The sequence below is a fragment of the Scyliorhinus canicula genome, chromosome 19, assembly GCF_902713615.1.
Source record: "Scyliorhinus canicula chromosome 19, sScyCan1.1, whole genome shotgun sequence".
Lineage (NCBI taxonomy): Eukaryota > Metazoa > Chordata > Chondrichthyes > Carcharhiniformes > Scyliorhinidae > Scyliorhinus > Scyliorhinus canicula.
Window position 1 is genome coordinate 9,000,515 of NC_052164.1, and position 15,624 is coordinate 9,016,138.

General features: G+C 46.3%; 1 protein-coding gene across 1 annotated transcript in view; it reads right to left on the reverse strand.

Moving 5' to 3' along the window:
* Positions 1-15,624, reverse strand: part of LOC119954565 (phosphatidylinositol 5-phosphate 4-kinase type-2 beta-like) — a 117,059-nt gene that overhangs the window by 50,071 nt on the left and 51,364 nt on the right. Inside the window, 1 exon segment of the mRNA XM_038779906.1 lies at positions 11,376-11,444. Coding sequence (XP_038635834.1) covers positions 11,376-11,444 — 69 coding nt within the window.

The following is a 15,624-nucleotide window of genomic DNA, read 5'->3' on the forward strand; positions in this document are numbered from 1 at the left end:
GCTAAATGTCCCTTAATTGGAACAAATGAATTGGGTAATCTTAATTTTAAAAATCGTATTCAAGGATGCTCACTTGCCATTGAGCAACATCTCCACCAACCTCACTTCCCTCTTCACCTCTTCCTCCTCCCTCACTTCCATCCAACTCATCTTTTCACCCACCCTCTTCCCTGTTCCAAGTCTCCGTCTTGGGTGTTCAGAGACTCATGTCACTCGACCTTCTTCCCTTTCCGACACCTTTCTGCCTCAGCTTGAGGTTTTCCTAAATGTTTTACTGTCCCAATCCGGATCAGCTTTCCAAGCTTAGCTTAACAGTTGTGGCGACTGTGGCGAAGGAAATGTTGGCTGCGGAGGAGCACGGTGCAGATTTACCCGTATAATGACAAGAAATTAAAGGGTTAAATTGTGAGGACAAATTGCATACGTTGGCTCGTATTCATTTGAGTTCTGGTTGATTGGATTGGAATGCATTTTTTATTGTCACGTGTACTGAGGTACAATGAAAAGTATTTTCGTGTGCAGCTCAAACAGATCATTTAGTACATGAGAACAAAATACGTATAAGGGCAATACAAGGTACACAATGGAAATACAGAGACACCGGCATCGGGTGAAGCACACAGGAGTGTAGTATTAATCAGATCAGTCCATAGGAGGGTCATTTAGGAGCATGCTAACAGCAGGGAAAAAGCTGTTTTTGAGTCTGTGCGTGTTCTCAGACTTTTGTATCTCCTGCCCGATGGAAGAAGTTGGAAGCGTGAGTAAGCTGGGTGGGAGGGGGTCTTTGATTATGCTGCCCGCTTTCCCCAGGCAGCGGGAGGTGTAGACAGAGTCAATGGACAGGAGGCAGGTTTGTGTGTTGGACTGGGCGGTGTTCCCGACTGTCTGAAGTTTCTTGCGGCCTTGAGCCGAGCAGTTGGCATACCAGGCTGTAATGCAGCCAGATAGGATGCTTTCTATGGTGCATCTGTAAAAGTTGGTAAGAATCAATGTCGACCCGCCGAATTTTCTTAGCTTCCTGAGGAAGTATATGCCCTGTTGTGCTTTCTTGGCCATAATGTCGACGTGGGTGGACCAGGACAGATGTTTGGTGATGTGCACACCTAGGAATATGAAGCTGTTGACTATCTCCCCCTCGGACAGCACAGAAAAATTGTGGGTAGCACAATTGCTTCACAGCTCCAGGGTCCAAGTTTGATGTCCGGCTTGGGTCACTGTGCGGAATCTGCACATCCTCCCGTGTGTGCGTGGTTTCCTCCGGGTGCTCCGGTTTCCTCCCACAGTCCAAAGATGTGCAGGTTAGATGGATTGGCGTGATAAATTGCCTTAGTGTCCAAAATGGCCCTTAGTGTTGGTGGGGTTACTGGGTTATGGGGATAGGGTGGAGGTGTTGACCTTGGTAGGGTGCTCTGTCCAAGAGCCGTTGCAGACTCGATGGGCCGAATGGCCTCCTTCTGGACTGTAAATTCTACGATAATCTATGGATTCAGACAGGGGTGCATACAATACTTTGCTTCCTGAAGTCAATGACCAGCTCTTTAATTCTATCTCCCAGCTCGCTCCTCCAAAAATGCCCCATCAACCTTTCTTTGGATGCTGGTAGTTTCCTTTACAACACCATATTTCTTGCTTTCTGTATTGTTGGAAAGTCAGGCTCCCAGCACCTTACAAAGCTGCCAAAATCCTCTTCTGGCCCAGCTGACTTCTGACTCTATCCCTCACGAGGAGTTGGGAACAATGTTCCTGCTGTCATTGCGGGAGGCTTTTTCCCCCGATAAATTCCAACTCCCTTTGCTTTCAAGTCCCTGCTGGCCCCTAAATCTGGTCCGCTGTGCTTTTCAAGTGCTGCACTGACATTTATTCATGCAAGCCTCTGACAGTATATTGTTTTCTCGGGTCCTATTGCTGCCACTTAGTTTTTTGAAACCCTCACTTGCTGTTTCTCGAAGAATCCCACATGCTGTAGTGTTAACTCTCCATGGCCCACCATTTTCTACGTGATTTCTTTATCCGGTTATATACTGGCAAGACTGAAACCATTGTTTTCGGTCCCCACTCTAAACTCTGCTCCCCTGTTACTGCTTCATCCTTCTCCCTGGAAACAGTCTGAGAATAAGATCTTTGTGTTCGCAACCCTGGTGTCATATTTGATCCCGAAATGAGATTGGAACCTCATATTTGTGCCATCACAAGACCATCTATTTCCACCTCCGTAATATTGCCTGACTTCACCTCTGTTTCTCTGCCCCATTCGGACTTTCATTACTTCTATGTTCAACTACGCCAACACTCTCCTGCCTGGCCTCACCACATTTTGCCCTCCATAAACTTGAAGTATCGAAAACTCTGCTGCCTGTCCTAACTTGTAGATAGTTCCTCTTCCCTGTCACCCCTGTGCTTGCTAACCTCCCAAGCAAGTAACACTTTGATTTCAAAATATTCATCCTTGTTTTCGAACCACTTTTTGGCTTCACTCCTGCGTTTCTCTGTATCTCCTCCTGCCTCACAACCCACCACGATAGCTGTGCTCCTCTCAGGGCATTCCCAATTTTAATTGCTCCACCATTGGAGGCTGTGCTGTCATTTGCCTGGGTCTTAAAACCCTCCCAAACCCCACCACCTCCCTACCTTGCTTTCCTCATTTAAGACGCTCCTTAAACCTACTTCTTTCCCAAGGATTTTGATCACGGGGCAGCAACGGTAGCATTGTGGTTAGCACATTGCTTCACAGCTCCAGGGTCCCAGGTTCGATTCCCGGCTTGGGCCACTGTCTGTGCGGAGTCTGCACGTTCTCCCGTGTGTGCGTGGGTTTCCTCCGTGTGCTCCGGTTTCCCCCCACAGTCCAAAGATGTGCGTGGTTAGGTGGATTGGCCATGATAATTGTCCTTAGTGTCCAAATTGCCCTTAGTGTTGGGTGGGGTGACTGGGTTATGGAGATAGGGTGGAGGTGTGGGACCTTGGGTAGGGTTGCTGTTTCCAGGAGCCGGTGCAGACCCGATGGGCCGAATGGCCTCCCTCTGCGCTGTAAAATTCTGGCCTCGTTCTGCACTGTAAATTCTATGAAACATCATCTGGTCTAATATCTGCCTAAGTGGCTCAATGTGATTCTTTGTTTTAGTTTATTTTTTTAAATTTAATGTATCCATTATTTTTTCCAATTAAGGGGCAATTTAACGTCACCAATCCACCTACCCTGTACATCTTTTGGGTGTGGGGGTGAAACCCACGCAGACACGGGGAGAATGTGCAAACTTCACACGGACAGTGACCCAGGGCCAGGATTCGAACCCGGGTCCTCCGCGCCGTAGGCAGCAATGCTAACCACTGTGCCACCGTGCTGCCCGATTCTTTGTTTTATAATGCTCCTGTGTAGTGCCTTGGGACATTCATTATAAATATAAGTTGTTGTTGCTGTTTTCTAAGACTGCTCTGAGGTTATAGGGTGTGAAGATCTATCCCTGCTCTTTGAAAGATGCTGGACGACACTCGCGCCCCCCCCCCCCTCCCCCCCCCCCCCCCCCCCCAACCCCCAGCTGATTGGGAGGGAGAGAAAGGAGGGGAGAGAGTGAGGGGTGAGAGGAGAAATATTAGTGGAGAGTGAAAAAAAGGGGGAGAAAGTGATTGAAATAGACGTGAAAGGGGCAAGAGAAACAACAAAGAGTGAGAAAGAGAATTGAAATGGCGAGAGAGAGAGAACCAGCATGAAGGAGGAAACAAAAGAATGGAATCGCAGAAGAAGGGGAAACAAAATTAAAGGAGGCGAGATGGGGATAAAAAACAAGTGAAAGAGTAGAATGAGAAAATGTGCAACAAAGCAGAGGTAAAAAGAGGAAGGGCAGACATTATTTTGCGGACTTACCAGGACCAGTTTAAGGTCCCGAGTTTAAGGGTGCAACAAGCTGCATGGCTTTTGATGATGACCAGTCTAAAATATGGTCAAGAACCATCAAATCAGATCAGTGCCAAGAATGACAAATTGGCTCGAACCACTACCTTGTGGAAGTTATGGCCATTGCGAACTGGATCTGAAGTTTGTTAAGCCCGGCCCCACCAGTATTTCAGCTTTTCATGCCCCATTTTCCCTCTCACTCCTGACCGTACAAAATCACCATTTACTGAACAGCATTCAGAATTTGTGGCCTCAAAGAGGACACAGATTCACCTTATACTATAGCAAGATAATATTCTGCAGCACATTTGTACAGCAAGTATAGAACACTGGTTTGGCTCCAACTGAAGTACTGCGCCCTGTTCTGGGTGCCACCCTTTAGAAAGGATGCAAAGGCAACAGAGGGAAAGTTGAAACAATTCAAGAGAATGGCTCCAGGGACGAAGAATTTCAGTTATTAGGCAGATGATTGGAGATGTTGGGACTATTTTTCCTTGGAGAAGAGAAAGTTGAGATGGGGTTTAACAGATGTATTCAAAATCATGAGGGATCCGGGCAGAGTGGTTAGGGAAAACCTGTTCCCATTGGTGGAAGGATAAAGAACAAGAGGGCAAGAAGGATAAAGAACAAGAGGAACAAAAGGAGCAATGACAACACGAGTGGTTAGGATCTGGAATTCACTGCCCGAGAATGTGACGGAGGTTCAATCGAGGCGTTCAAGAGGGTATTAGATTATTATCTGAAAAGGAAGAATGTGCAAGGCTATGGGGAGAAGGCAGGGGAGTGGCACGAGGAGAACTGCACTCCGGAGAGACATCTCAGACATGATATGCCAAATAGATGTGCTGCACCACTTGCGAAATGCAGCAGTCATTTTGCACCAAAGTTGCACAAACAGCAATGAGATAACTGACTGACTGATCTATGTTTGGTGGTACTGGCCGAGGGTGGAACACTGGTTAAGATGCTGAAGTGGCAGAAATCCTTTGGGGGCGATTCTCCAATATGGAGCCCAGGTGTTGGCGTCGTCGTGAACGCCGTCGCGTTTCACAACAGCGCGTACCGGGCCGGGTACGACCTATTCTGTCCCCCACAGGGGGCCAGCAAGGCGCTGGGGCGGTTAACGCCGCTCCAGCCTCCGTTCGCGGCTCCAAATGGGCGCCGCGCTAAACTGCGCGGGGGAGTTCTTTAGCGCGTCGGCCCCGACTCAACATGGCATCAGTGTTCAGGGGCCGGCCGCTCCAGAAAGTAGGCCTGGGGGGGGGGGGCCGGCCTGCCGGTCGGTGGGCCTCGATCACAGGCCAGACTCCATCGGAGGCCCCCCGCGGTGAAGGAGCCCCTCCCTCCCCCACAGGCTGCCTCCCCGACCGTTCGCGCAGAATTCCCGCCGGCAGCGATCAGGGCTAAATGGCGCGGACGCGACTCTGTCGTGTCAGTGCGGCCGCTCGGCCCATTCGGGCCGGAGAATTGGCGGCCCCGTCAATTCCAGCGGCCCGCAGCGCGCCAACGCAAATGGCGCAGATTCTCCGCACCTCGGAGAATCACATGCCAGCGTTGGGCGCGTTGTGGCGCTGTTGCGGCAATTCTCCGGCCCGGCGCGGGGCTCGGAGAATCGCCCCTTTATATTACTCTCCAATTCAATACATCGTCTCACAGTTGACACCTTCAATAATGCACCGCATTCGTTCCGTGCCAGACTGAATTGTCAATATGCATTGTTTGTTGAAGCTCTAGAGTGGAGGCTTGAAGCTTGAGAGGTAAATGTCCCATCAACCGAACCGAGCTGAGAATTGGCTGGGTTTCCACAGGGACAGGATGAGTCAATTCTTTTCTTTCCTTTCATGGGATTTCAAAAACACAAGCTCAGTACCTAGCCCAAGGTTTTGAAACGCACCCACACCGCAGAGATTGAAAGTATTGATTAGGTGACACCCAGGGTGGATTCTAGACACCACTGCTGTTTATCTAGACTGGATATTAATATTTAATTCCCATAACTGTGCTCACCAACCTAGCGTGGGGCTTTCACAGTAACTTCATTGCAGTGTTAATATACTACTTAGAACATAGAACATAGAACAGTACAGCACAGAACAGGCCCTTCGGCCCTCAATGTTGTGCCGAACAATGATCACCCTACTTTAAACCCATGTAACCCGTATACCCGTAACCCAACAATCCCCCCATTAACCTTACACTACGGGCAATTTAGCATGGCCAATCCACCTAACCCGCACATCTTTGGACAGCGACTTGTGACAATAAAGATTATTATATTATTAAAAAGATTGGTTCCTGGTTCAATGATGACTCCATTTTAAAATTCTAATACTTGTTTCCAAAATGCCTCCACGGCCTCGCCTTTTTAGCCCTGGAATCTACCAAAATGTCTGCGCTCCTCCAACTGTGGCGAAATTCGCACCCCTGGTCTTGAATCACTCCACCATTAGCAGCCTTGCTTTCAGCCTGAAACCCATCTCCATCCTCATTTCTCCATCTCGCTTCCTCTCTTTAACTCACCCCTTAAAAGCCACCTCTCTGACCGAGCTTTTGGTTATCAGTCATAATAATGTTTTGCACGGGACGGCGCGATGACGCAGTGGTTCGCACTGCTGCCTCACAACGTTGAGGACCCAAGTTCGATCCCGGGTCACTGTGTATGTGGGGTTTCCACGTTCTCCCCCTTGTCTGCGGGGGTCTCACCCCCGCAACCCGTGATGTGCAGGGTAGGTGGATTGGCCACGCTAAATTGCCCCTTAATTGGAACATTTTTAAATGCGGCTGGGAATTCACATCAGAGGCCACAAAAACATATGGTGCAAGGAAGTAAAGCCCCACAGTGGTTCATTCAAGGGACGTTCTGGAACTAAAAAGATGTGGACAGTAAAATATTTCCACATTGTTTTTAATCAGATGCAAGACTTTTAAAAATTGGTACCAACGACATTGGTAGGAAAAGGGACAGGGATGTAAAACAGGTATTCAGGGAGCTAGGGTGGAAGCTGAGAGCCAGGACAGACCATGTTGTCATCTCTGGTTTACTGCCAGTGCCATGTGCTAGTGAGGTGAGGAACAGGGAGAGAGCGCAGTTAAACACGTGGCTACAGGGATGGTGTAGGAGGGAGGGTTTCAGTTACTTGGATAATTGGAGCACATTCTGGGGAAGGTGGGACCTGTAGATACAGGACGGGTTACACCTGAACCAGAGGGGCACCAATATCCTGGGAGGGAAATTTGCTACAGCTCTTTTGGGGGGGGGGGGGGGGTTTAAACTAATTTGGCAGGGGGATGGGAAACTGATTTGTAGTCCAGGAGATAGCGTTGCTGGAGTTCAGGAAGTTGAGGGTAGAGGGTACTGAGGAAGGTACCACGGTCACAAGAGTGGACCTGCAGGCATGAAGATGGTTTGAAGTGTGTCTACTTCAATGCGAGGAGCATCAGGAATGAGGTTGGTGAGCTTGAAGCATGGATTGGTACCTGGGACGATGATGTTGTGGCCATTACGGAGACGTGGATAGAACAGGGGCAGGAATGGTTATTGGAGGATCCAGGGTTTAGATATTTTGGTAAGATTAGGGAAGGTGGTAAAAGAGGTGGAGGAGTAGCATTGTTAATCAAGGATAGTATAATGGCTGCAGAAGGCAGTTTGAGGAGGATCTGTCTACTGAGGTAGTGTGGGCTGAAGGTAGAAATAGGAAAGGAGCGGTCACTTTGTTAGGAGTTTTCTATAGGCCCCCAAACAGTAACAGAGATGTGGAGGAAAAGATTGCAATGCAGATTTTGGATAGGTGTGGTAGTCACAGGGTAGCTGTCATGGGTGACTTTAACTTTCCAAATATTGATTGGAACCACTATAATTCGAATAGTTTGGATGGGGCTGTTTTTATCCAGTGTGTGCAGGAGGGTTTCCTCACACAATATGTGGATAGACCGACAAGAGGCGGGGCCACATTGGATTTGGTAATGGGCAATGAACTGGGCCAAGTGTTAGATTTGGTTGTGGGAGAGCACTTTGGAGAGTGACCACAATTTGGTGACTTTCACTATAGCAATGGAGAGGGATAGGAACATACGGCGGGGCAAGGTTTATAACTTGGGGAAGGGTAATTACGATGCGATTAGGCAAGAATTGGGGAGCATAAGATGGAAACAGGAACTGTCAGGGATAGGCACAATTGAGATGTGGAGCTTGTTCAAGGAGCAAATACTGCGTGTCCTTGATAGGTATGACCCTGTCAGGCAGGGAGGAAATGGTCGAATGAGGGAACCATGGTTTACAAAAGAGGTTGAATGTCTTGTCAAGAGGAAGAAGAGGGCTTATGTAAGGATGAGAAAACAAGGTTCAGTTAGGGCACTTGAGGGATACAAGATAGCTAGGATGGAGCTCAAAAAAGGGCTTAGGAGAGCTAGGAGGGAGCATGAGAAGTCCTTGGCGGGTAGGATCAAGGAAAACCCCAAGGCTTTTTACAAGGACAGTAGTGGAAACGTGTGCATGGAGTCTGAAGATATAGGAGAGGCACTAAATTAATACTTTTCTTCAGTGTTCACAAAGAAGAGGGGCCATATTGTTGAGGAGGATAGTGCGGTGCAGGCTGGTAGGCTGGAGGAGGTAGATATTCGGAAGATGTGTTAGAAATTTTGAGAAGCCTGAGGATAGATATATCCCCTGGGCGTGATGGGATATATCCTAGAATTCTTTGGGAGACGAGGGATGAGATTGCAGAGCCTTTGGCTTTGATCTTTATGTCCTCACTGTCTACAGGAATAGTGCCAGAAGACTGGAGAGAGATGAATGTTGTCCCCTTGTTCAAGAAAGGGAATAGGTATAACCCTGGGAATTGTAGGCCGGTTAGTCTCGCTTCGGTCATAGGTAAATTATTGGAAAGGGTCCTGAGGGCTGGATTTATGATCATTTGGAAAGATACAGCTTAATCCAGGATAGTCAGCACGGATTTGTGAGGGTTAAGTTTGATTGTATTCTTTGAGGAGGTAACTAAGTACATAGATGAAGGTAGAGCAGTTGATGTCGTATACATGGATTTTAGTAAGGCACTAGATAAGGTACCCCATGGTCGGCTCATGCAGAATGTAAGGGGGCATGGCATAGAGGGAAATATGTCCGATTGGATCAGTAACTGGCTATCACATAGAAGACAGAGGGTGGTGGTAGATGGTAAATTTTCATCCTGGAGCCTAGTCACCAGCGGGATCAGAGCTGCTATTTGTGATTTTTATCAATGACTTTGATGATGGAGTTGAAGGTTGGGTTAGTAAATTTGCTGATGACACCAAGATTGGTAGAGTAGTGGATAATGTGGAGGGCTGTTGTAGGCTACAAAAAGACATTGATAGGATGCAGAGCTGGGCTGAAAAGTGGTAGATGGAGTTTAACCCTGATCAGTGTGAGGTGATTCATTTTGGTAGGACAAATTTGAATGTGGATTACAGGGTTAACGGCAGTGTTCTGAAGAATGTGGAGGAGCAGCGAGATCTCGGAGTTCATGTCCATAGATCTCTGAAAGTTGCCACCCAAGTGCATAGAGCCGTGAAGAAAGCCTATAGTGTGTTAGCATTATTAACAGGGGGATTGAGTTTAAGAGCCGTGAGGTTATGCTGTAACTGTACAAGACCTTGGTTAGACCACATTTGGAGTATTGTGTGCAATTCTGGTCACCTCATTAGGAAGGATGTGGAAGCACTGGAAAGGGTGCAAAGGAGATTTACCAGGATGCTGCCTGGATTGGAGGGTAGGTCTTATGAGGAAAGGTTGAGGGAGCTAGGGCTTTTCTCATTGGAGCGAAGGAGGATGAGAGGTGACTTAATTGAGGTGTATAAGATGATGAGAGGGATAGATAGAGTGGACGTACAGCGACTTTTTCCTCGGGTGGATGTGGCTGTTACAAGGGGGCATAACTATAAGGTTCATGGTGGAAGATATAGGAGGGATGTCAGAGGTAGGTTCTTTACTCAAAGTGGTTGGGGTGTGGAACGCACTCCCAGCTATGGTAGTGGAGTCGGACACTTTAGGAACAAGCGGTTATTGGATAGGCATATGGAGTGCATTAGAATGATTGGGAGTAGGTTGATTTGATCTTAGTTTCAGACTAGTTTGGCACAACATCGTGGGCCGAAGGGCCGGTACTGTGCTGTACAGTTCTGTGTTCTAAAACTGCTTGATGTAGACAATTAATAATCTCATTTCCCAACCCCAGTATCCATCACCTTGGTGGACTAAAATTTAACTCATTAGAGCCTCTTAGTTTACATGGTTACAGTTCTATGGTGTAGCTCAGTGGGCTAGACAGCTGGTTTGTGATGCAGAACAAGGCCAGCAGAGCGGGTTCAATTCCCATACCAGCTTACCCAAACAGACGTTGGAATGTGACGACTAGGGGCTTTTCACAATAACTTCATACTTTTGACAATAAAAAGGTTATTATTATTATTACTAATGTGAAATAATACCAGCAACAACACTACAGCCCTCCAAATATGCTTGCCTAGCAGTGTTTTCCAACGCTAACCAACCACAAGTGACCAAGTGATTCGGTTTAGCCACATCCACTGATCTTAGTAGATGCCTTTCACATGGTACAGACAGATGTACTTGACACGTAACAATCATCTTCTGTTTGGCAGTCTTCCTTTCTCAGCGAAGCCGGGAATTTGGGCACAGATTTAGCCGACACACCGCATCGCAGCGCAGGTTTTAGATTTTTGCCCAGCATTACTCTGCCCTTTACTGGAGTGACTATTGAAATTGGTTGACTCACACAAGGAGCAACACCAGACCCACCCTCGTTCCCTGCCGAGAGCTGTCCCTGCCCTCATTCCGGACCCGCTTCTCCTCCGCCTTGCTGTGCAGAACAACGATTGGCTACTCCTGTCTGCCCTGACAGGCTGGGTTTACTCTCTGCTGCCGGCCTGCAGCACTTATTGTGTGACTGGTGATTGATTGATCGCGAGCTGCCTGTGATGGCAACTCCATCCAGTGTTGCTGGTATTTCCATTGTGCTGAAGTCCATGTTCCCACCCGTGGCATACACCATTATAGCACAGGACTAGCACATAGTAACCAAGGGAGTAAAACACAGTCAATGATTAATAAACACTCATTGGCTCGGCCTTTCATTTTCAGCAAAAAAAAGGTAACGCTCGCATGCATACGCCGTGCAACTATGAGTGACAGGATCACATGCTCAAAGGTGGTGTCTATTACTACTTCTTTATTTACTAATGAGAGATGCAATTAGCCACATCTGGATTTTTAAATTAGCCATAGGTGGCTAGTGCAGTGCCTAACGTTTGGACAGAATTATTCAGTGTAAAATAATCTTTAAGAAATTAGTCATTAGGTGTCTTGAAGGCTCTCTCTTTTTGCAACATGTTAGTAGCAAATCTCACATTACCTATAAAAGTACATGCAGTGCAGCAGACAGGATATTGTGGTAAAGCACGGAGGTAAGGTGCCATTTTATAAACTGACCTGGCGGACTAAGCCCATGTTCATTGTTACTTTATCCAGCTCCTGCGATGGAAGCTTTGACAAAGATCGCTATAAACAATAAGAATTGAAAACAAATAAACACACACCTATGCCCTGGGAATATCAACTGTGATCAGAACAAAGTCCCCACTTATGAAGCAAAAGACAAAACACTTTAACAAGGGGGAAATCAAAACCACATTGCAATCGATCTGATCCAACAAAAGCAACACTCCTCTCAACGGCCCCATTGTTCATTCCAAGAATATCACAAGTGTTATATATACTGCAGCTAAACATATTTCTGAGACAGCAACCGTACTGCATTTAGAAGCCATCAAAAAATAAAACCATAAACCATTATCTCATTCAAATTGTGCAATACATTTGAATACAATTAATTGGAAAAAGCTGCAAAATAAATTTCCCCCATAACATGGTGGGGGCGGGATGTCCAACATTTACTTTCATAGTTGATTATTAATTGCTTTCGGCATTCAGCTATTTATTATGGAAATCTACCCTCACAACACACCACCTCTACTCTGCCCGAGTCAGTCACGATTCCGGAACTGTAAAAGAAAGTTAAATGTTTGGATAGGGCCGTTACTCCAAACTGAGGAAGGCTTGATGCCTGACTGTTCACCTGATTTTTATTCTTTTTGGCTAGTGTTTTGGCGTTTAGTTCAAATTCCAGTATTTATAATTTAGCTTTCTGCAACTATATTCAATGTTACAGAAGAACTCTGTGCTCCACCTTACCAAACGTTGCAAGTTATAGCCTCATGTGCAGCCTCTTTTGTTGTTCATATCTTATCTCCTCCCCTTGGTGAATTAAACAGCAGAGCTTTTGCCTTTAATCTGTCTTGTATTTGTCTTTTAATTCCCCTGCCTGAATGAGCCAAATGTGGACACTCTGAACTAATCTGATAATTGGGGACAAGGTTCTCCATTAGATCAGATAAAGCATGTCCCCTCTCTAAGAGATGGTCATATCAGGGGAACTGCGCATTCACAAGGTAATTGCAGATAAAGAAAGGTATTCCTCATCTTAAGTCATCAATCTGAGGGGATGTAACAACTCCATCCATTCAGCACCCAATTATTTCTTAAAAGGTTCCAGAGTCTTTGTTTCACTTACTATTCCTGGAAGCCTGGTCCACATAATGATCACACTTTGAATGAAGAAGAATCTCTTGAAATCAGTCCTAAATGCACCAGTTACTGACTAGTTTGAATACATGTCTCCTTGTCCAATTTAATTTGAAGTAATGGTACAGATGCACCTTCTCCATTTCAGGAAGCGAACCGCAATTTTCCATTGATAAAAACATGAGTGGAAAGGAATTTGTTTGAAAAACAGGATCCTAACTCACAGCATCTAGTCATGCAACATGAGATAAATACTTTTGTTGAAAGAAGCCAACTATGATATAGAAGTTTAACCTAAATGTTAGTGGTATTTTACAAAATGCAGAGATATCTAGTGGCAGAAAACAGGTACTGCAGCCAGCACACAAAACTGGAGTGCAAATATCTCAATCAAAAGCAAAGAGCAGGAAATTTGAAATAAAATAGTAAAATAAAATAAAGTCGTAAAATGACTGGAAATGCTCGGCGGGTCAGGGAGATGTGGGGGAGAAAAGCAGAGCTAATATTTTAGGTCATCTGAAATGGTAGCATAGTGGGTAGCACTGTTGCTTCACAGCGCCAGGATCCCAGGTTCGATTCCCGCCTGGGTCGCTGTCTGTGCGGAGTCTGCATGTTCTCACCGTGTCTGCGTGGGTTTCCTCCAGGTGCTCCGGTTTCCTCCCACAAGTCCTGAAAGACCTGCAGATTGGGTGAATTGGACATTCTGAATTCTCACTCTGTGTACCCAAACAGGCGTCGGAGTGTGACGACTAGGGGATTTTCACAGTAACTTCATTGCAGTGTTAATATTAGCCTACCTGTGACACTAATAAAGATTATTATTATTATATGAGTGCTGCTGGCTATTTCTGCTTTTATTCCAGACATTACCTTGTAGGTTCGAAAAATTGAGCTATTTTATGATTGTGCTCTGCAGAATTTTCATACCTTGACAGTGCATGTGTGAAAACTCCGTACTTATTAATTCCTCCAACTTTCTACCTTGCAAGCTAGATAAAAGGAAAAAAAACTATCCTGCGGACTTTTTTCCCTCCTTTCCCTGACACTTTTCACTCCATTCCTGCAGGAAACCTTCAGCCCCGTCTTGAGTATCGGTTTCAGATTCTGGGCAGCATCTGGAAACGCGTCAGCAGTGAGAAGCATAGCAGCAGAAGAGCCCCATCATTGCCCAATGCCCACATACTTACGTATACAGCAGAAATCAATGGGGCAAGGATCAAAAACAGGAATTCTGGTCGATGGTTCACAGCCCGGGTACATGAGAATTGTTTGTGACGCCTGTACTGGAATCCTGGCCAATTTGAATTAATACAGCAGAGAAGGCGTTGAACGCGATCTGTATGGCTTAGCTACTCAACTGAGCCACTGGGGAGCATTGTGTGTTTCGTAAATCCTTCAATCCATTACTAATAACTTATTGATTAGTTAGGATTACAATTATCACTTTAACTAGGGTTAAAAAAAAGAACAATTTCAACAACTTTTAGTTACAGTTGCACAACCAGTTGGGCTGGTTTAGCACAGTGGTCTAAACAGCTGGCTTATGATGCAGAACAAGGCCAGCAGCGCGGGTTCAATTCCCGTACCAGCCTCCCCGAAGAGGCGCCGGAATGTGGCGACTAGGGGCTTTTCACAGTAACTTCATTTGAAGCCTACTTGAAAATGAAATGAAAATGAAAATCGCTTATTGTCACGAGTAGGCTTCAATTAAGTTACTGTGAAAAGCCCCTAGTCGCCACATTCCGGCGCCTGTCCGGGGAGGCTGGTACAGGAACTGCTGCTACTTGTGACAATAAACGATTTTCATTTCATTCATTTTTTCACAATCATATTCACTGTCATTTTTTTAAAAATCAAACAGCGAACTCAAGTAGAATTTTCTGACTTATTTATTCATCTCAATATTTCTGCAAGGTGCTGGGATGGGGAAACAACACATATTTCAATGGTGTCTTTAATGTGATCAAACATCCCAAAGCAATTTACAGGAGCGTTGGAAAGTGAAATTTGGCACTGAGACACAAAGAGATATTGGGGCAGTTGACCAAAATACGGGAGGCAGGTTCTAAGGAGTGTGTTAAAGGGGGAAAGAGAGGGCGGAGAGGTTTAGGGAGGAAATTCGAGAGCTCTAGGGCGAGGCAACTGAAGGCATGGCCACCAATGGTGGAGCAATTAAAAAGCAGGGGTGCCTGGAGGTCAGAATTAGAGGAGCTCAGAGATCTTGGCGGTTTGTGGAACTGGAGGTTACAGAGATTGGTAAGGGCGAGCCAAAGGGTCTGAAGAGATGAGAATTTTAAAATCACATTTCACCGGGAACCAAGGTTGCTCAGCAAGTACAGCAGGGGTGATGGTGCAAGGTCATGATAGCACAGGAGTTCAGACATGGTGTATTTGACTAGGCAGGGGCAGAGTCAGGCAGTGTTACATGAGGTGAAAGAGGCAGATTCAGTTCTGGCGCAATATATGAACATACATTCATCTCATGGCCAAGTATGATCTCAAAGTTCCAAACAGTCTGGCTCAGCTGCAAACAGTTGCCGGGGAAATGGGTAGAATTCCTGGCTCGGGGAACAGCACGGTGGCGCAGTGGGTTAGCATTGCTGCCTCACGGCGCCGAGGTCCCGGCTCTGGATCACTGTCCGTGTGGAGTTTGCGCATTCTCCCTCTGTTTGCGTGCGTGGGTTTCGCCCCCACGACCCAAAGATGTGCAGGATAGGTGGATTAGCCAATCTAAATTGCCCCTTAATTGGAAAAATTGAATTGGGTACTCTAAATTAAAAAAAAAGAATTGCTGGCTCGGGAGCAGGGTTTATAGCAGGGATGAAAGTTAATGGTTTCCATCTTCGCAATATTTAATTGGAGGAAATTTCTGCTCGTTCAGTTTTCGATGTCAGGCACGCAGTCTGATAATATAGCTATGAAAGCGGATGAAGAGAATGGTGAAGTAGAGCTGGGCGTAATCGCTGTACAGTGAAAACCAAGGGCTGGATTCTCCGATCCTGCGGCTTTGACCGCAGGATCCGTCTGGTCTTAAATCAGAAAGTCGATGCCGCAACCGCACCGATCCTCCGTCCAGTGGGGGGGGGCAGCAGCCTGC